This window comes from Melanaphis sacchari, unplaced genomic scaffold (assembly GCF_002803265.2).
Source record: "Melanaphis sacchari strain LSU unplaced genomic scaffold, SCAv2.0 Contig120_pilon_pilon, whole genome shotgun sequence".
In the NCBI taxonomy this organism is placed as follows: Eukaryota; Metazoa; Arthropoda; class Insecta; order Hemiptera; family Aphididae; genus Melanaphis; species Melanaphis sacchari.
In genome coordinates, this window is record NW_020270473.1 from 337,660 (window position 1) to 362,138 (window position 24,479).

General features: G+C 24.6%; 1 protein-coding gene across 2 annotated transcripts in view; it reads left to right on the plus strand.

The window, feature by feature from the left end:
* LOC112590845 (lachesin-like) overlaps positions 1-24,479 on the plus strand; it is a 185,789-nt gene that overhangs the window by 151,326 nt on the left and 9,984 nt on the right. For both annotated transcript variants that reach the window (XM_025334420.1, XM_025334422.1), the window contains exons 7-9: positions 1,462-1,600; positions 10,869-11,017; positions 23,682-23,795. In XM_025334420.1, the coding sequence (XP_025190205.1) occupies positions 1,462-1,600; positions 10,869-11,017; positions 23,682-23,795 (402 nt within the window). The remainder of the gene's footprint in view (positions 1-1,461; positions 1,601-10,868; positions 11,018-23,681; positions 23,796-24,479) is intronic.

The window sequence follows — 24,479 nt, forward strand, 5'->3', positions numbered from 1 at the left end:
ATTCACCGTCCGTGGTTCAAACACACTTGGTGACATTTCATTAAACTGTTATTGACCAAATGGTTATTTACAATACGGTACTCAACTATTTTGAAGCACTTTACCCAATTGGCAATAACTGTGAATTTAATAGTAAATACGATAAATACTGCGAACGGGAATAATGTCAAATTTTCAATAGGTATCCAAATGAGTTAAATACAAACGTTTTTGACCATTTTTTTATTTTTATTTAGATATATATTTAGAAATAAATTCTATCCAGATTTATTAGTATAAATTAATTTTTTTTAATATAAACACGTTAAACTTTTCAAATTAAATTATTTGGCTCAGCTCATATTAGATGTATAAACCATAATTTATATTATACATAAGATGATTTATTAATAATGATGCTTGATAATTAATGACATTTGATCGATGATGTCCCTGTTACCCAAATAATTCAAAATAGGTAGTTTACTATTGATAAACTGGCAGGTGTAACATGTATTATATAAGCTTCGTATACTATGTATTATTTATGCAAAATAAATATGGGATCCATTCATTTTTAATAATAATTTTATGTAATATGTTTTATTTGTGTTAAATGTAAAACTGAACTGTTGAGATAGTACGTATAAACTAATATTTTTTTTAACGCTCATTTTACAATTCTAATAAATTTTAAACCACGCAACTTATTAACAATGTTTAATAATATATTTTATTTATTTACTAGGTGATAAAAATGGTTTTTTTTTTATTGGAGAATATACATTTTTTGATAATCTTTAAGGTCTATAATTTAATAGAAATATTCCATGTTTAACTAGCTTACTGCAGATATTTTTTATGTAAAATAATTTAAAATTATTCTAAATATAACCTCAACATAGAACAATAAATATTTTTAAATATGTCATCAAGTAATTGAATACTAATATACGTTTGTAATACATATTTTTTTAAATTTAATATAAGAATTTATTTTATATTCTTTGGGTTATATATTGTGTTTTATTATTAACATAACTTTAAATTTTTATGCAATGATATAAGAATACATTTAGAAAACAATACTAAAAGATAAAACCAAATTTGCTTAATTATTTTTCATATTTTAATACCTACGTATCAGTTTTTACTCTTACACTTAACGAAAACTAATTAAAAACTGAAAAGTTCGGATACCCACTTGACTCGATTTGCATTCGATGAATTGTGTTACACAAAATTTTTTAAGCACCCCTTTTCAGAGTAAAAATATTCAAAATCATTGTGTGTATCTGATATATTCTTTTTAAATTTCTTTTTTTGTCCACTATTCAAAATAAGATGGTAAATAAACCCTTGATAGTTTTATTAAATGTATTATGTTTTTATATTTTTATTTATTTATTTATTTTTTTGAGTTTGTATAGTTCTAATCGTTCAATTGATGTATTTATTTATATTTTGTTGTTAAAATTGCAGTTTCACCAATAGTTTGGGTGACGAATCAGATTGTAAGTGCACCACTTCATACACATGTACGACTGGAGTGTTTTGTAGAGTCGTTTCCACTTTCCGTCAATTACTGGTCTAATGAAAAAGGAGAAATGATTCTTCAAGGGTAAGTACTATACTCTGTACCAAAAGAGATTCTTACAGTTCTGCGCATCATGACTATGTCTATGAAAACACAATTTTCCCTTTGATCGACTGTTCGGCACGCGACGATCATGACCACGATAATTTCCAAATTTTAACAATTTGCATGGACTGAGTTATAATCATCATCAATTTGTGACTGTGTGTAGTATATGTTAAGTGATATTACTACTATTTTAAATTCTCAAACCTACGTATTCACTCATGTACATTCTATGACGTGTGTACACAATTATTCTCATTAATTTTAATCAATCATATTTTCACAAATATATACATTTATTTTTAAGCTGGATGGGTACAGAATTTTTGATTTTTTAGCTTTAATCAATTTTGAGTAAAACTAAATATTACTACTTATTATGTTACTTACTCACTATTACTTTATAGTTAATATAATAATATTGCATAATAAATATGGATAATATATTATATAATTATTGTTGTTGGTATAACTTCAGATTTTATGTATCTAACCATTTTGAATTGAAAAAAATAACAGTTACAAAAATAAATAATTATTATTCCGTGAAAGATAGCGACAACGTATTCGTATTCGTTAAAATTTGAGATTATTTATTTTCTGTATAAATATGTTTTGGTGTTGGATCGAGTCACCGGACATTAGACGGTTTGTTGGTGGAGCATGCACGGTGTTGGACGAAAACTGGTTGTTGTCTAGTTAAATCTCTCCCTTGAAACAAAGTATATATGCTTATTCATATATTTATTGAACTACTAATATATACCTACTTAAATGTATATGACTCTTAATAGTTAAAAATTATGTTATTTGATTCAGGCTAAATACACATAGTACAATCACAATTAAATATTCAGTTTTTTAGTAATTTATGAAATTATTTGCATAAATATTCATCATTTAAACGATTTAAAACATATACATTTTTAATTTTAATAAGATCCAATTCACAATTTATTGTTTGGTGGTAATATCATGAATATTTCATGAATAAATTATTTTAACTGAAAAATTATAAGTGTGTATATTATTTCTATAAAATTACTGAAGAAAAAATCACTTTATACATCATTTTTAAATATATACAATAAACTACAACGAATATTTAATCGATAAAAAGTATCTCCGAACGACGTTTAGAAACCTAAAATGAATTAAAAAGAATACTTCGTTAACTTAATTAAAATGTGATAAATTTACCGTGTGTGATACAAGTTTATATTAATAATAATCAAATTTATAATTTTAATTAAGAGGCTTTAAGCATTTTATAATATTATAAATAACTCAAATTAAAAAAAAAAAAAACTGTGTGTGTTCATTTTTTTCTCGTATTTTAAAAGCTTATGTGAAACATAAAAAGGTGTATCATTATTATTTAACAATAGGTACTCGCAAAATAGCAAAACAATACATTGAGGTATTGAATTGTACGTATGTACGCAAACCAACTGATGAATTATTATTTCCCAGACATTATAATAATGTATTATAAATGTGTAAACGTAAAAACCTGAAGTTTATAATTTATCTACCTGTATGGAAAACAAAAATGTTTACCATGGGAATACCGTTAATCAAATACCCGATGGTAAAAGGTTGGAAAACAATCGGGATTCCCAGTCTTAATTAAGCCGTTCATTTCTTTACTAACACTTGTTTATAAAACGGAAAAAAAATAGTGAAAGAAAAAAACTACCCAGAAGCAAATGGAAAATGCTCTGTTTTCTTGTATAATCTGTTAACAAGATGAAGATGACAGCGCACAGGATGGAAATGTATAATATATTTCTTTTTTGTTGTTTATTATTAGTTGTTCAATAACCGAGTCGAGTCACGTCTTACACTCCTTATCATGCAATTAATTACAACGGTCATATTTTGGGGTAAAGGCCAAGGCGGAATTAGTTATCTGATCAAAATTTCCTGTTCCATCGATCATCCAAAAGAATAATCTTTTTATTGAAAAATATAATAAAATATCTGTCAATGTTTGATAAAAAATCACGGAAATAAGCTGAAATCGTGGTCTTTTACCATTATTTTTGAATTATAAATTAATTTAAAAAAATAAGCTCAATCTATCAGGTATTTATTATACTAATTTGAAATGATTTATGAAAAAAATGTCAAGAAATTAAAAACATATTTGGCAATAAATTAACTACATTTTTAAAAATTATGTTATTGATATAATAAATTTTACAATGTTTATGTATGATAATAAAATTCGTTAAAATATATTTTTACATTTTTTTAAATTATATTATTATACCTAATCTTATATCACGTATTATTATATTTTTTCAATGGTATAAAAATTTTAATGGTAAATAATCTAATTAACACATTACGTACTTATTAAGACAATCAAGATCAATATTTTTATAATAGTAACACTTAATTGTTTTTTATTTTTTTTTTTTGAGCATATTATGGTAATATTTATGTTCTGAAATATAACTTGATTTAGTAATGGTAAACTTAAATGTTAATTCTTGTTCAAAAATTCTTTTTATTAATAAGTTATTAATTACCTGGTGTAAAAAGTTAAATGTTTATAAAAGTTGAGTGGATTAGTATGGTATTATTTGCAAAATTATAGTTCATTATTTCGACCACATAATATACTTTTCTTATTGTTGTTTAAAATGTATTTAAATCATAAAAAGTTGAAAATATTTGTATTTAAAAAATATTTTTATTTTTTTGTATTGCTAGCACCTAAAATGTAATATAATAGGTTCCTCTATAATGTAATAGCTTAAATATATATATACGAGTATATAAACAAAATTTAAGTTTTTTTAAGTTAAAATTTAGATGATATTAGATATTTAAAAGAATAATTATTATTTTAGTTATTTTATCATTATTTAAAAATAATGTTTATTTATTTATAATTTCATTAATTTTTTCGTTTGAACTCGAGACTTTTACATAATATATTATTATAATTTATTTTGTTATCCATACCACTACATGCAATGCCATTTTTAAAGTATTTAAATTACTTTTGAGCTACTACTTATTTTATAGTTCCCATGAACTCATTCACACCATAAATATATTATATACTATTACATGCATAATGTAATAAATTATGTAGTTTAAAGAGTTCAGTTGAAACTAATTCAATAATCTGTGATTTTAATGTAAATATATCGTATAGACGTATAGTATACTTTGTGATACATATTCACGTAGGCAGACAGATCGTCTTATCTTAGAATCGTTTTTCATTCGCAATATTTATTATTGAATTCATATTTAACACGTAAATTAAATTATTTATTCAATAACGAGATACACTCGACAACTATAATACAGGAGATAGGTACCTACTTATCCAATTTAGTTTATTTACATCACCGTGAAAGACAGATCCGATTCCCTATTCCAATAGGTAACGAATGATATGGGACGTATAATAGGTCTGACAAAGACGTTAAATAGGTACAATAATAATGCTTTAAAAAGCAGCACGTCTACCTATTTTTCAGGATGTATGAGAGAGAAAAATCTCGTTGACCATGATATAATATTGTTAGGTACCATAATACATCATTTATAATGAATTATAAAATTAAAAACGTTCCAGACGACCTAGTTGATTCTGATATAGTATAGCAGTAATAATAATGCATCGTCATGCAGTACAATACCGAATAGCGAGGATGGAAGGAAATAACAATCGAACGAACGCATCATTACTATAATGTGGTTAACGGTATATAGGGTGTTTTGCCAACAACGGTCACCTCCCCATTTTTTTTCTTCAATAGCATGCATTTGAATTAAAATCCCAGCTTTCGAAAATATTTAACTATTATAAGGCCGATTTTTTTAACTATTTAGATTTTTAATTTTATTTAGAAACAACTCGTTAGTATTTCAATTCATGTACGTTGACGTTTTCCATGTAAATTGTCCGGGTCAATAGTACGCAAAGCGGAAAACGAACGGCTTTCGTTTGAAAATGTCTACATACCTAAGAAATTTATACTCAAATGAGTAGGTTTTAAATAGCAATATGAAATATCTGAGCTATGGAAATACGGTACTTGTAAGTACACTCCTAAGTCACAAATATCAAAAAGAGCAGTACCATTTAAACGATTTTACATTAACAGAGGGAATCACCCTGTGTTATAGAATGTACAGTGCGTTTCGGCGCTCTCCGGACGGTCCGGATTTTTGGTGGGGGGGAGGTAGTCAGCTGAGAGACGACAACCGTTTGATGAATAATCGCTTCGTTTTGTTTCGACGTAATTAAATGCCGACATCGAATATATCGTGTGCGATTTTCCGGGAAAATTTCGGTCGCGCGTCCGACACAACAATAAAACACGCGACAGTTGCCGGTCTGGGGCGAGCGGACCACCGCCGGCAGTCGCGCACACGCACATATTTTCACGCCATTAACCACGTACCCGTCCTCCGAATGCTCAGACATATATGCACTGTCCTACAACGTATATACATATATTATATCGGCGACGTACGTTATTATTGTTATTTGTATTTATATATTATATCACGTTGCGCCCCCCCCCCTTACGGGGCCTACGCGTGTGCCGGCGCGAGGGCGCGAACTGCGGACGCGTAAAACCGTTTTAACGCGCGCCGCGCCGCCGGCCGACCGTAATCATTCTTCTTCCGTGATGCAGTTCCGCTGCCCGCCGTCGCACTTTTTATACACATATTTTTTTTTTTTTTTTTTTTTTTATTCTATTCTCGCCACATGTCGTTACGGCCCCATTATCGTCCTAGTGTCGGTATAATAATATGTTATAATGCGTTCGTGTACGTCGGCACCCGCACGCATCATACATTATCGAGTTTATATATGTGTGTGTGTAAATATTATTATATTGTCACGATAACTCCGGCGTACGACGAGCGGGTCGGAGAGGTTTGGAAATCGTCTGTTAAACGATGGTTTTGTATGATATACGACCACCTTTCGGCCAACGCCATGTACGTATAGTAAATATTGTGGCTATAGGATAGATTTATATTATTATATGCTGCGCGTAAAAAAAAAAAAAATATATATAAAAATGGGCGTTTGATTTCGTTCAAACATGCAGAAATATGCAATGAAAAATTATATCGTATAATGTATATTGTAATGATAATTTACCAATATTTTTCAAACGATCGCAGAGAGAGGACATTTACTATTACGTATAGTGTTAAAACGAATCTAATGCAGAGATACTTTTATGTCAATTTTATTTTTTTGTTTTTACTCTTACTTTTAATTTTTAAGATAACCCACACAATTCTTACATTATTTTCGTCAATAACAAACGGTAACAACTGGTCTTATGAAATTGGAATATTAGCGTACGGTGGCATATATCATTTTTCTATCAAATTTCATTAAAATATTCCATTAGACGTGCATTTTTCGAGTTTATATTTGATATGTTCAGATATAAGGGACTGCACTTAGAATGTATAAAATAAAAAAGGGTTGGAATTTCTCTGCATAATACCAAAGTGTCGAGTAAATCGTGGTAATGGATGTGTTGAATTTGAGTTCAATGATATCATTGTTAACAAAAAACGATTTTTAGTGAAAATGGTCTGTCAGCCTGTATAACAAGTATACTGTAGGAACATTTCATGATATGTTTTTTTAACATTTCAATCAACGAATTTAGGTAATTTTATTATTAGTACTACTGTATGTTGAATGTTGATTTACAAAAATATTGTATTTATCATATTGTTAGCATTAAATTTATTTTAATTATACCTATTAATACCATATTATAATATTTACTTATGATTTAACATAATTTTACCATACAACTGTGTGAATTGGTTCATGAAAAAATAGATATTTATTTAAAATTAATAAACATAATATTTTTAAAATATGATTGCAGCATTACGTTTAGTAAAATTCATAATAAATGTAAATGTTTAAGTTACCACTAATAATGTTTTTAAATTATAACAAAATAAAATAAACATCATTATTCATTATTCATTATTATAATATGTAATTTAGTTCAAATTTGAACTACAGATATGAATTTGTATAAAATAATAGTGTTAATTTAAATTTTAGATTTCTTTCTAGTATGAATTAATTACTAAGGAAATTGTGTTAAATTATTCTATTTTGGGTATAAAAACTGAATATTTTTTAGATTTTTACTTAAAAAATAAATTTTAGTTTATACGTTTTCTTGATTTAGACAATCTCTGTAAACATTAAATAAAAAAATTACCTATGCATTTTTAATAATATCATACAAATATAAATACAACTTAAGCCACTCTATTATTTCAATTTCTCTTTTATTTAGTTTTAATTATGGAATAAATATTTTATACTAGAGTTAGACTTAAATTAGTTTTTTCCTATAAAACAAAATGAAAACAGCGTTTTTTTTTTTTTTTTAAAGTTTAATTAGTTGTTGGGTCTTTTTTAGTACTCTGTTAATAAATCTTCCATGAAACAAAAGTACTGTTTTTTTTTTTTTTTTTGAAAATTTAAAAAAATAGATTTCGAACTATAGGTTTGTGTAATTTTTAGTAATAATTTTAATAACATATATCATAGTATTTCAGGATCATGGAACCTCATTAAAATATACTCTACAATACAGCATAGATAAATTATATGGAAAATAAATAATTGATGTTTTTTCTTTTTTTTTGAGATACAATTATTCTGAAAGTACAAAGTTTTTATGTATAAAGTACCAAAAGTAATTCCATTTTCATTTGAAAAAAAAAAATGGGAAAAAAAATATCTAAATATTATTGTATTATTATAATACAAGGAATCCTTATACTTTAAAGCAAGAAAACAACCTTTTAAGATATCAAAACTGTTTTCACTATTTTCTTTTAAGTACCTATTTTTGTACGTATAAGTAATACAAAGAAATGAATTGTATTTCTTTATGTTTAACGTTATATTTTTTAAAGCCACTTATTAATTTATTTATTTTTATTAATACTGTTTCTATGTTGTTTGCATATTACACTAATGTAAATTAATATATTATATATTATGTATATTTTATGTTAACCTTAACAAGCAATATCAGTAAACACCATTATATTAATGAAGATTACAAAATACAAATACGTGTTGTTTTTGAACATTTTTAAAGTAAAGTTTTATTCTATGAGTAATATAATGTAATAATAATAATAATACGAATCTTTTCAACATTTGTAAACATCAAAGGTGATTTTAAATTAAATTCAAATATCTTCTTCATTAATTTTGTAAATAAAAATATTTTTTTCTTTTAATAGGAGAATACACAATTTAAGTAAATAAGTGTTAACTAAATGTTGAGTTAAAGGATACAATCAAAATTTTAAAACTTTAGTTTGTTTATACATGCATATAATTTAAAATATACTGTTTTTTTTTTAAATGTGTATTTTTGAAGCTTAAAATGTCATACCTACCAAATATCAATAGTATTCAATGCCTCATAACCTTATCTTTGTCTATGGCCAAGTGGCATCGACAATAATCATGATAATGTATCAATGATGAGTTTAAAAGAAAAGAAATTTTTAAAATTTAAAGTACCTGTGATATTTTTAAATTCTAATTTATAATTTAGAAAAACATATTTGTTACTATTATATAATATTTAGTGAATGAAATAAAATAAACAGGTTATGGTACTCTTTTAACAGTTTCTCCGGTACATGAAAGTTAAAGAAAAGTGGTCTGATTTATCTTGATATTTTGTGAATGTTTCTGTACTTTTTAAATTAATGAAATATACATGGTATATTTATATATCTTGTTTTGTAATTAGGTAACACACATTTATATACAAATTCAATTAAATGCACACCTAAACACATATAGTTGAACAATAGAGTTTTATTACTTAATATTATATTTAACTAAATAAATCGATTATACATCCAATAGTATTATCTTGAAAATAATAAACATACAACTATATTTAATTTTCCAATTTAAACACAATTAATTATTTGATTGTCAAGAAAAATATTTAAAATTTTTAAAAATATAACAGAAAGTGTTAATTACTGAAGTATATCGATTTACTATTATATATAGTTTTATTTTGGTAGCACATAACTATAAGACTACACACATATATTTTAGAATTGTATTATCTGGATGTCTGGATGGTGGTATAAATAATTGTTAAACTCTCATCATTACATAAAATGTTGTTATGATATTTAAAACCATTTAATTGAAGAAGCTTATTATGCTGATATGTAGGCAATGTGGATATAAAATAAACTCAAAGTATCATATATAATACATTTAAAGCCATATAATTATAAACATTTATATTTAATTTTTGTTTAATATATGTATTATTAGTAAATAATGCAGGTAACCTCACTTGCATTGTATACATAAAATTACAATGTAGGATTCTAAATTTTCGTTGGATGAGATATCATGCAGCACAATACAAATTATTATTCTAAACTATGAAAGTTATCCGTATTTTAGTAATAATATTATAAAAATATGTATTAATGTAATGGTGTGAACTGCTATTACGGCATTTATGTTGTGCTCTTAACCGAATTATATATATATATATATATATATACACACACACTCACATAATACAAATCAAGATATATGTGTCATTTTATGTACGTTTGTTTTGTACTTTTATGTTACCCCATCACACGTTCTCGCTTAACTATTTTTTATGACTTTGCTACATTTATTAATAACAACCATTCAACCACAATCAATATGTTTGCCGAACCAGTATCGTCCCATCTCTAGCTCCGTGTATTTTTATAAGGTCATTGGTGAAAACAAATATATAAATTATATTGTATTTTCATTTTATTTTAATGTACGTACAAGTTTAAGTCATTTGTATGTTTAAATAACTTTCCATATTTTTAAATTTGGTATTTATCTGTCAGCGAATAATCATATCATAGATAAGAACTTTTAATATTTACAGTCACGTAATTATTATATATATACATACGATACCATTAATTCTCCAGTAAAATAAACTCATCAATACATCTTTACTTGAGTTTTAATAGATATGCTAAAATATAACATAGTGTATTTATCAAAACACACAACAATATCAAATAGTTCAGCCTTAAAATTAATTATAAAACCGTTTTATATATTTTTTTTTTTTTTTTTTTTTTTTTTAAATTATTAAATGTATTATAAATTATATTAATAAATTATTAATTTTGTAATAATTTAAATATTATGTTTCAGGCAAAAGTATTTTATAGAAGAAGTTAAGAACAACTACAAAGTAAATATGTATCTTAATATTCAGAATTTGGATAAAAATGATCTGGGAGCGTACAGGTGCGTAGCGAGGAATTCAATGGGACACGCGAATAGTTCAGTACGAGTGCACAGTAAGTTCACTGAATAATTTATTGTATTGTTATTAACTAGTTATATATTATATATTATTTAATTATAAAATTATGTCGGAAGTTGATATATTATTTTTTTATGTAGGTTTAAACATACATTTTTAAAGAAATTAGATACAGAGAAAAAAATATTTGATAGTTAGTAAATTTGTTGTGGATTATTACATTTTGTAACAAAGTTCATGCCCTTGTAAAATAAAACAAATTTTTTTTCATGTTTTTAAAATACAAACTAATTACAATTTTTTTTTTTTTTTTTTATAATTCGTTTATCATTTATGGATGAAATTTTGCAGTTGTGTTAATACTCTAATTCAGCCACGTTATTCATAATTGTGCCGTCTGATAAATTAACTATTTTAAAGATCAGCTTGATATTATACAGTTATAACCCGCACATTACTTACGTCAACCCTTTCTATTGTTCTCTTATACGATATATATTACTAACTAAGGTAATTGATTTTGATTATCATTGCAACATTGGGTTTCTACATTATAATATCCGGAATCATTAGGTATTGCATAATAATTAATAGTATTTTGCGTATACATTCCGATCGTTTAATAATAAATACATATAATACTATACTAATACTACTGTCATACTGAATTAAAAATATTTATAATACCTATATCAATAATTATATCATAAAGAGTATAATATTTACGCGTGTACACCAGTTATGGTACATAATATTAAATTAATATCACTCGTACAATATACCTATTATATATTACAATATAATATTATTTACATAATGTGACAGAAATAACGGACAATTAATGTAATATACTACAACTATGTGATACACTTTGTTCTAATTATTATTATACATTTTTCTTTACATATTTTCGTTAAAAAAAAAAAAAAAAAAAAAGTTGTACTAATAAATATTACTAAGTTAACATTGCACTTTTTAGTTATTTTTGACGAAATCTCTAATATAATAAAACGTGATATCCGTATACGATAATGTTGAACTTTTTATTTTATTTTTATTTATATTTTATCACATAAATTCATCAATGGTCACAAAATCCTCTCATAAAACCTACTTTACTAGAGAGCGTATTTATAAAGATAGACTTCTAAGCTGTTGGTATGTAGAAAAAAACGAAACGTATCAAAATATTTCTGACATTAAGTTAATATTTCATAATTACGATATACAGGTAAAAATTATAAAAGCTGTAATCATGTTTTAAAAAACGTTTCTGAATGTGAAGGCGCCGAGTAGGTATATTTTCGCATAAAAAATCTACTTTAATTTTTTCGCTAAAACACTAAAAAAAAGCGTCTCACATTTATTGTTTTAACGATAGCACCTTGTACTAATCTATTTGAAATTAACTTACCCTGAGTGCACTTACATTCGAATTCTATAGTTAACGTGGTATTTTATTAATACATTCCTGATATATAACGTCAAAAAATAGTCTTTTAAACGTTAAACGCATGTTAAATATGTTTATATGTATAAAATCGGTATAACTAAATACAATGGCAACGTGTTTGTTTCATTCAAAATTGTTTTTAATTTATTTTTTTTTTTTTTACCAAGAAACTATGACACAAGTTTTAATAGGTATTATACATTTTAGTGGACATTTTTTCCTCTATATCTAGTTAATATACGGATTAATCTGTATTTTATTTATGTCAATACCGTGATTACCATTAAAATAATTACATTTCGACTTAGCGAAAAAAAAGCGTTTTTCTCTTTATGGTACGAACTAAGAAAAAAAAAGATAATGGTACTCCAACAGTATAATTTATCTGAAAGCAGAGTTTGCTCATTTATACCGTGTTGTTTTCTACGAAGTTTATTAATTTACGAACTTCTGAACCACTATTTATTGCAAGCTCGCATCAAAATATCAAAAATATTGTGCAAATTATAATTTTTTTTTTTTTTTTTTGAAACAATTATGTAAATTATTACGATAACTTGAGTAGAGTTATTATGTAAAATGTGGCAACTTTTAAGAGTAAAATGATAATAAATATGCCTGACGGCAACTGTGTTCTTTAAACGGGTCGCTAACTATTTCGTATTTCTTTAATCCTCTCACCACTGATCGTATAATCGTGCAGTACGGATGCTACTGCAAACTTTGGTGGTTTCGCGATTTTGTCGTGAGTTGGTCTGTTTTATAGGCCATGCTGTTGAATTATAACTACTTGTATAAATATTATGCACATAACTATAAACGATATACGTCGATATTCGTGGTTCATTTTTTCAACAATGATTAGTGAGCGTGTTGTATGCTTTAAAAGAATAAATAATAGTGACATCGAATTTAAGACCTTCTAAGTTAACCTGTTTAAAATAAATAACAAGCTTAACCGAAAATACCAAGTATTCAGTACTAAAACTATTGATTTGACATGAATCATCTTAAAATTACATTTAAATATTTAGATTTTAGATGCTAAACTTATAATTCTATACCTTTGTAAAAATACATATTTTGCCTAAAAAATAATTTCAGTATTGAGTATTAAATAATTTCGGTTTAGTTAAAATTTTATTTTTAGGGGAATTTTTTGTAAGATTCACATTAATTCTAGTGCAGATTAAAATATATCAAGTAATACTTTGAATTTCTATGTTTAAACGCACTAGTGATTGTCGAATATTATTCTAATAAATAGAAGAATTTGAAAATTATCATAAGATAAATATTAAAGAAAAATATGCCGTATAATTTTTATAAAAAAAAAAAAAAAAAAATAGTTTAATACGCAGAATTAAGTACCTACTAAAATGTGTTGTATAAAATTATAGTTTTATTTAAAAGTTAATTCAATAAATCTTCATATTTAAACTATTTTTCATTTTTATTGGAATTATTACTTTAAAAGTATATGGATTTGAAGGTAATAATAAAAGTAATAAAAAAAAATGAAAGTTTTAGTACTTATATTATATCTTAAATTCAAAAATAAAGCTAATATATGCGAATTTAATGTGTTTGGCATTATACAGTATTCTAAAATTCTTTATTCCAAGTAAAAATTGAAATTTGTGTATCTTTAAACTTAATCAACATTCTATACCTATTATTCATAAATAATTTAATTACTAGTAAAGAACATCATACTAAATAAATAAAAAAAATTAAAAATACTTGATAAACAAATTCATAGTTGGTTTTTGTAAAATGGCTTAAAATATTAATGTTTATAAAATTATATTACATGTTTTACTACCTAAAAAATATTTAAAAAAAACTACAAAATGCGTGAGTTTACGTTTAGTTATATAATATATATTTAATGGAATGGATTTATAACAGAATTAAATAGTAATAATTGTTATACGTGAATATCCATTCATATGGTACGCACTATGTTTATGTGTTTCCGAACAAAAGTTATAATGGTATTATGAAGTTCAAACGATTAAGGTTTGGAATGTGTTTTTGAAAACAAAATAACAATGGTTTTAGAACCCGAGTGAGAAATAAACAAAAAAAAGTACAGTGAGGTTTTAACGATATGAGTTCCAGTATTCGCAGCGGGTAATAATCTACACCTGGTAGGAGCCTAATAATGTCGTTGCGTGCAAGAACGAAGAAGGTCGAATCGCCTAGTAGGGTTTTTGGCAAATGGTCCAAAACCGTTTATTGGCCATCGTATATTTCTATTGATCATTCAGTCGTAAAAAAAAAAAAAAAATAATAATAATAATAATAAATAACGATGAAAGGAATTCGAATCATATTGAAAACTTAAAGACGGGAAATAAAATGTTTTTTTTTTTTTTATATCAGTTTATAATTCTGAAACTTATTAAAGGTACTCGTTCTTAATAGCTGATAAGTATATAACTCGAAAATACATAATTGATAATATAATGTTATGAGCTATAATACATCAGACAAACCTGTGATGTTTTATTTCCGAAAATTTCTTATGAATACATGTTCGACTCAAAGTAAACCTTTTTTACTTACACTATGCATTAACATTTGAAGTTAATACTAAGTACTATAAACTCAATATTATAATAAAGAAGTATAATAACTTAAATATAATGACAATTAATTAATACTTAATAGTAATTTATTGTATACATTATTGGTAGTGATCATATTACTATAATTTAAAAAATACATTTTTTTTTTATTTATTCAATGGCGATTCAGTCAAACCGTTAAGGAATAATTTATTTACAACGAAATTTATATTTAAACAGCATATTTACCTATTTACAATTATAAATAGTTAGTACTTATTTATTTTAATTTTTGAAATATGTATATAGTTAATATCAATATATTATATTATTTTTATAATATAACCGTAATCTATTTAGTAATTGAAATAAGTTAAACCGGTTATTATAAGGGTTATTTGGTTGTAAATATAACGTTTTAATTTGCGTGGCTTTAAAGTTTAATTTAAATTCACATAATCTATACAGTAAACAGCTATATATTATGTATATATCCATTTATTAAGACAGAAGATAACAGTTTGTTATCCTTTGTAAAGTGCTTTTTTAGCAAATAAAAATGTCTTGGTTGAGTTATACTATTTTTTTATTTTTTTTTATCGAGTTTTTTATTAATATTTTATTTATTTTTCGTGGGCGTCCATTCTAAATTGTCCCATCTAGGGATAAATGACGCGTGACCTCTACTGACGACACATGGTGGCGTTATCACACAGGTGTTAGTAATATCCACCGTTCACCGAAGCCAGCAGTACTATACAAATACGACAAACCCATTATCATAATATCCACACCCTGCAGGACACATTCGCAGTGCACGGGTGCAGAAAAAATGTATGAGGACCGTTTTCGCTATAAATTTGAATTTCGCACAGTGCCCTTCTCATAACCCATTTATATATCGTGGTTATAATATAAGTATAACATTCGTTATTATGTTTGGCTATACTATTACCCTAGGTATTGAAATTTGAAGTTTATATCGTATTAGTAGACAGTGGTAATACCTAGTGTATCGTTATACTTGTGTTTCAATATGATATAATTTGCAAATTATTAAAATATTTAAATTTTTCTGTCCACACATATTTAACCTAAATTCTGCACTAAATCAAAAATATATTAATCTAATAATATATATAATGTGAAATTCATTTAAACCTATTATTTTTAATAGTTAATAATGGTAGCTCGATTAAGATTAAAATTGAATATATATATTAGTCCCTTTTTCCCGCAAATACGTTAGTTGCATTGCACTTAGTTTCGATAAAATATTTGTTTCGGTCGCCGCTGTATTCTGATAAATTTATATATACTATTGTACCTATTTAATTATACTGTAATAATATTCAAATAAGTCATCGTTATAATGTATTCAAATGCTGTATTGTGGTATTGACGAGTGATTGACGAATGACGGATCACTAATTCCAATAGATATTTTCAGGATATTCTTGGTAGAATTGATAAACTATATTTATTTTAAAACACTTTGTGGATTAAATCATTACGACTATTTCAAATCATTGTTTTAATTATTCTTGTTGTTAAGGATTTACATTTATGGATGTTTTTGTTTTTTTATTTATTTGTTTTTTTTTAATGAAGATTTTTTTAACTGTTGAGCCTCATGGAACTTTACACATTAATTATACATTATATTCTAAATTTGTTAAATAAATTGAACTAATTTTTGAACTAAAATATTGCATAAGAGTAGTTATATAGCACAATTTGAGAAAACTGCATTATAAGATAATTAATCAATCAACGGCATACGGTTGATAAGATAAGTATGAGAATATCTGAATGTATCTATGATGTACTCAAGATTCAAATACCATGTATTTTTTATTAGATTCAATGATCTTTATAATTTTTTTCAAAATCCAATTCTCATTAATATTAAAATACAAATAAAATAAATGTTTAAGAACACGTTATTAAAATTAAATAATGCATTTTTTTGCAAAATAGTGATGTCCGGTATTATAGTTAAAATTAAAATAAAATAATACCTGATATTTTTGAACAAACAGAGTTTTTGTTTATTATCTATTATAGCCGGTAATTTTCAAATATTTCAAATTTGGCTAAACCTTGAAAACTTAAGTAAGTTTTAAAATTACGTTTAATTTTTATAATTATTTTTTTACCTGCCATCACTTATTGGAGCAGAAAATTTAATATATTATATACATAGTTCTATAGAAAAAAACTATATTTACATACAATGGGTAAGATACTTAGATAAACAAAAATATTTCAAGTTTTATTTACTGAAACTGATAATTGTTTATCTAAATAAAAATAATAATCAAGTTATCGTAACATAAGTAGGTTTAAATAAAAAAAAAAATAAAAAAATATATGTTAAATACATATTTTGTTCATTAGGAACTATAAGAAAGTAACACAAAGATTATATGCACTCACAAATACATAATTATATTATATTTTTTACTTATTTAAAACGAAAAATTATTGAATAAGTCGATAACATTACGAATAATGTAAAAAATCTATTTTTTTCAATAGTTTTAATTTTTGATATATATAGAGTATCTTATTAAAAAGTTTTCTCGAGCAAATCTAAACAAAGGATATTTTATTTTCAATAGAATATAAATTGAATACAATAGTAGTTTTAAATTAATTTAAAAAAAAAATTCTTATCATATTTCTTTTGAATACTTATTCTGATTTAAATATAAAGAATTTTTTTTTGGGGGGATATTTTATTGAAAATTGTATTTTATATGTTTTTTTTTAATAATAATATATTGAAATTAATAAAACAACAGTATGTGGTAAGTTAGTTAATATAATATACTACCAAATCATGAAATTATCTTTTATTTAGAACATTTACAGCTAGATATACTACATCAATAGTTTTATATACGTATTTATGTCCTTATAGGTAACCGGAAAGTTACTTCATCTATTATCAAGTATTTTGACAAAACAATTACTTCAAACTATTTTCAAAATTTCCTAATCCTTGGTGTAAGAAATATGTTTTACTTTCCAAAATTACCCTTCCTATAGTGCAAGTGTCCTACTTTCAAAACATGACAATAATTGACGGTTCATACTAATGATTAATTAAGTTTGTTATGAAAGTTTCTTGTGGCTTTTAAGTAATTGGTAAGGGAAAAAAATGTCTTTTTAAAGTATATTGATTTTGTTATTTTTATTATTTAACTTTTGACACTATATCAACGAAAAACCAATTAATTGTTGATATATTATATATAATCTGAAGGAAAATATAATATAGTGTATTAAGAGCTGAGCGCCAAAGCGGCCTATTCCACTCAACCATCATTCAAATTAAATCAGTACTGAGGATCATATTAAAACTAAATATATTTTCATAAACATGAAATATTTTAGTTTTAACTTTTTTTTTTTTTAGGAGGGGATTTTTAGATTATATTTAAAAAAAAAAAAAATCAATTATATTATATTGCACACTTAACCTTTTTAATCAATTATAATTTATAGTAATACATTTTAAACAATAACAATACATTAATACAGACTAATGAATTGTTTGAAAATAAAACATAACAAAATCATTATTATGTCTTAAAATAAAATATTATTTAGCTGAAAAAAAATAATCATTTACTTTTTCTGTTTAATATTTTTTGTAAAAATCACGATGTATAGATGGTATAAATTTCAATTGCTCAGTAAGATATTTGTTCGTATTTTATTTTTTCAATACGATTATCTTCATTAGAATAGAGCTTTTTGAGTATTTTTGACTTATCCATTGTATGTTTAGTTAAATGCGCACAAGATAATGTAAAATATATATTATTTGAATATTTATAAAACATTTAGTAAGACTTATAGTTGTTAAATACAATCCATTGACATTTTAATTATTCTACTTTATATCGATCACCATTTGATTTTCTAATAGTTATATCTTTTTCGAAAAGTAAAGTGGAAACAATTGTCTTAAGTATTTTTTATTGCCTTGGAGGATTTTTTTTCCGAGCATATCAAATTATTTTAATCTAATTATTAGAAACATATATTACAAGATGATACTTTTCTGTTTTTTAATAACTTTAAAATCTCTATCGCAAGATAAGTAGGAGTTTTCAGACACTAAAAATGTATGATGTATTTCTATGGAAGGCAAATGGTCAGAACATATAATAAAATTATAGATTAAAGCCATTTTAATGTTACTATTCTTTCCATTACATTGGTCGCTATACATTAAAAGTTTTTTGTACCTATTTATATAATTCTTTACAAAATGTAAAATACAAGATCTGATTTTGAGGCTATGTACTTTCCCTATACATACACTTAAGTATAATTTCTACTTAAATTGTGTATACCTAAATTATAGTTTTACAATTACCTTTTGTAGTAAGCTATACCAATATATAAGGCTAGAGTTGCAAGAGTTTTTGTGAAACCGAAATCAACATTTATTATTTTATATTACCATATGTTTATTTTAACTAACTGTGTATTAAAAACTATTCCATGACGAGCAGCTTCAAATTTTCTCAGATGGATTTCATGTTTTACATTTAATTTGACTTTATATCTTGTTTATATATTTTATTTAAGTAATAAAAATGCCACATTTTTTTGTAACTGTTAGAAAATAAAGGATAAAATGAGAAATTAAAATCTCTGTCGAAGATTTGGTTTGAAAAAATATTAATTTAAAATTGGATCATTGTGTTTTTGTTTTACAGATTATACAATATTGAGTATATATATATATATATATATATAGTATTTAAACGTCAAAATAGGAACTTAAATAATTCTATCTCAAATATTATTTCTAGAATAATTAAATGTAGATGTATATGTAGAACATTTTTAATACAATTTATAACTTCAATACGCTTTTTATTTTATACTTAATTTACAGTAGCACCTCAATTACATTTCAAATTACACTGTAGATATTTTGTACAACATTAAAGTAATACAAATAACGATGGCAATGTGGCATTTATCCATTATTACGTTTTATCAAAGATATTATAACGGTCTATTAAAAATGTTTTAAAATTTGATTACGATATTGGCCTAATCGACAGTAATTTAAAATATAAACCAGTGTTACAATTATAATAAAAACAAAAATGACTACGTATAAGCAATAGTGCTGCTATCTAGGAGAATAGAAATAAATAAAATAGGTCGATCTTGCTTTTACATTTTTTAAAAAATTATTTTGAACAACGTGTCTATACAGTTACTTCGTTTTTTAAATTATTTTCATTAAATCGCTTTTGTGTCTTATATAATATAAGGTTTACATAATTTATAAAAAAAAAAAAAACTGCTTGATACAATGTTAAATTATGGTTCTAAGTCTTAAAAATTAAATAATAAATTTGTATCTACTTTCAATTTTAGTGTAATGGGAAGTATGCATAGGTATATTACTTCATATTATGTGATTTCACAAAAAGAATATTTGTTACAAGATGCAGTGATTTTTTTTTTTTTTTTTTTGTATTATTATTATTGTCTCATTAAGCAAACGTTCAATAATAGGCATGTTTCAAATTCGTTCTTTACAATGATTAACTGTTATTCGTATTATCTAAACGCATTATACAACATAAAAAATAAAATAAACTTTCAAATGGACCAAATTTGAAAGGACAAAGAACAATATTTTGGACGATTGTTCACTGTAGCCATAAATCATGAGTGTACACATAATATTTCGTCACTAGAAAACATTCGTGTAAAGCTTAAGAAAAAGAAAAAAAAAACGAAAGATGGTGAAAGTGTTGTGCAAATGGAATAAGTGTCAAATAAAAGTTTTCTGAGACCATAAATCATTCTAACCTAAACCCATAGTGTTGTATTGTGCATATAATTGTTTAAAACATAGAAAAATGAAAGCTTATTTAAATCCTTAATATTATTGATCATTTGTATAAGTAGAATATAATAATATTTTTTTTATACAAAAAGTTATATAAATACGTATTTAATGATTCTAATTGAATTGACAAGATATGATAGATAATATTTGAGAATAAAATTAGCGTCAAATTAAATATATTAACTAAAGCAGTCATGGAAATTTGGTTTATAGTTAGAAAAATGTTTAAGTAAATAATTTTATTTACTACAAAGCGTGATTTTGTTTTATTCAAAAGTTTTTAAAAATTTAATCATGATATAAAATACCTTATTTTCACAATTTTTCTAATATACCAAGATATTACGATATTACTTAAATTAGTAAAATTAGTTATAACCAATGAATGCCATAAATCATTATATAGTAACATATTATAACATAATTAAGGTCAAAAAAAAAAAAAAAAATTAGGTGAAACTCGATTATAAAACGTAAACATTAATGTTGTTTATTAGTGTAATAAAAATAGATAAGATTATATTTAAGAGAAATTGAACGAAAAGAAAAAAAAATATTAGATAGTATTTTTTAACAAAGAGTTCATTTAGAAGTTAGAACAAAGAAAAAGAGTTTAATAAATTGGCTGAATAATGCGTTTAAAGTAGAAATTAATTGGAAAAAAATACCAGAAATGTGATCAGTGGGTGAGTTTTGATTACTGCAGCTTCTGTATAGATTTTGGTATAGGATTGAGTAACACGATTAGAAACTTAAATTGATTGAACCTTTGGAGAATGTTTTTTAATATTTTTTTTCTGGTTATTGGTCATTCTCTGGAGTTGCGTGTGTAAAATATGAGACTTTTACGATCTTTGAAAAACAATTTTATTTTTTTACTATGGAAGCTCTTAGGTACATACTTTTTATAACATTTAATATAAAATCGCATATAAATTAATAGGTTTAATTTTATACCATTTGATTCATATCATACAATATTTACAATTATTGTAATCGAATTGGGTTAAAAATGTATCTATGTAATATGTATGTATGTATTTAGATGCTTTATGAAATACACATATTCATTAGTTAATATAAAGTAAATACATATCTTGAATTACTTCAAAATTAAAATGTTTAATTTTAAAACTACATTAAAAACGGTTTGTTAAGTTATTAATAATACATTTGTTGTGTTGATACAAACATTTTGGATTGAATCTTCAAAGCTTACATTGCTTAGACTAAATCTTAAAACTTAGGTTAATTTTAGTATGTAGACATTAAATTAGTCCATTGTAAATTTAAAAGACAGCTAGTTTCATCTTCCATAAAACTTAATCTCTATTAATGCAAATATTTTTATTTTATCCCGTCATTTTCAGTAGTTATAATTTCATATTTGAGCTAAATTTTAAATTATTTAATTATGCAATGAATAACTCGTGGCGGTTTGTTTTGCCATTTGTAAACAAATTAATCGTATTTTCGTGATTCATTAAAAATACTTTTGTTACTTTTAAATTAGGTTATACATCCTATAGAAGAATATAATTATAAATAGCCGGTATTGTGTAATTAATAACACTACAAAAACGATCATCGTTTTGTATTCATCGTGTTACTTAAAAAGTTGTTTCTTTGTTACGTATATACAAATTTTGTTTATAGTTTCATAACTGTATTCAGATTTAAAATAGCTGGTCTGTAAATACATTTCGAACAAATATATTATAATCGATATTTATGAAATACTGAAACGTTATTTGTATAGTTTTCAAAATAATGGATATTAAGTGTACATTAAATACCTCTAATATGCATAATTTAAACATGTGAGTTAAAAAATATTATAATTGTTTGAATTTAATAAACAATTTTCCTTTCTCAGATTATAACTGCCTGTACTTATTTTAGATTTGTTATGAGCGATTTATACGTTGAGAGTATTTCCAGCAATATAATTATTCAGAAATATGTATTTGAATATTTTCGCATGGTTCACTTAAAAAATTGTATTACTTATCGTGAAAACTAATAAGTTTTTTTTACACATGTCTTTAGTTTTAACACAATAATTTAACCACCAGCGCTTTAAAACCTATACAACTGTACTTGTTCCAAAACGTATAAACATATTTCGACTGTAAAAGCAATATTTTAATGTAACGTATGGTACTATTATGAGCTATATTTGAACAAAATATATCATCTCTCTGTTAATATGCCGATATATACCTACATTCATATATTTTTACGCTTATTTGTAATGAGTTTTTCAATGTTTTAACCATTAGATGGTACGTATATTAAATCACTGATTTTTTTTTTCACCTAAATATATTATACGGTAAACGTACTCACAATAAACAATACTGTATTAAGTTCATCGATAAAGAAACAATGGAGAAATAGAAGAAGGCTATTAGAAAAATCAATCACGTAGGCAGTTCATAGTAATCCCGTACCGGAATATTAAACAATCACACTCCTTGTTTCTTCTATTCCTTTTAATTAAACATTTGATTTTGTCTCTGCCTAAATCAGGTGGACATTACTTACTTTCTGCGCATAATATAAGTGAAAAGCGCGTATTATAATAATTTATTTTACGATAATACAAAGCTAATTAAATTATTCTTCTTGAAAAAATTGGGTCATCCTTTCTATAAAATAATACAAAAAGGATGAGATTTCAGAACCCCTTACCTTCCCTATGGTACTCTATAACATTTGTACGACGTTCACAGGTATGAAATGCTTATAATTATTTTTGTTCTGTTTTCTCCAGAGATAATAATGCCGACAACCGTTCCACCAACTACGTCCACAACAACCGCCGCCACAACGACCACGACCACAACGACGTTACCATCTACCACAAGAATGGTTCCTCCCTCGACAGGTAAATTATTTTATTTCATTGTGTATTACTATACGTTAGGTGTTACAAACATATTCGAGTATGTAATGATAATTATATAAATAAATGTCATGTATATAATGATATGGATGGAATGATATGTTTAGTATGTGTTGAAAAGACAAGTAGTATCGCCAAATTTAATTTCTGAATTTTAACCTATTAAACTGATACACTCCTATAGTTTCTAAACTTTTAGAACCCTTATCTACAAAAATCTATGATAGGTTAAAAAATATAAAGTACCTATTTACAGATATGATTTTTCTCAATTTGTTTTCATAAATAAAAATTTAACATTCAAAATAAGCCTTTTAAACTATTTCATTTTTTACTTTTTTTTTTAAACAATAGCATCTACTTCCAATTTTTATTAGAAAATTATTATTATCAACACCAAATTCACTTTTGGATATAATATGTGTAATTATGCTTGAAAAATAGTCAATATATCATTCTTAATATTTTAAATAGCCTAAAAAATATCTATTTTTTGTCGGCCGATAAATAAATACATACTATGTGTTAATTTATTAATATGGAATATAATTAAAGTTTAATTATCGTTGATAACATTGATAGAGAATCATTTCAAAAATACATAAAAATTAAAATTATATTATGTATTGTTTACTCTCATCACGTTATCTTATTAAATTATAATCA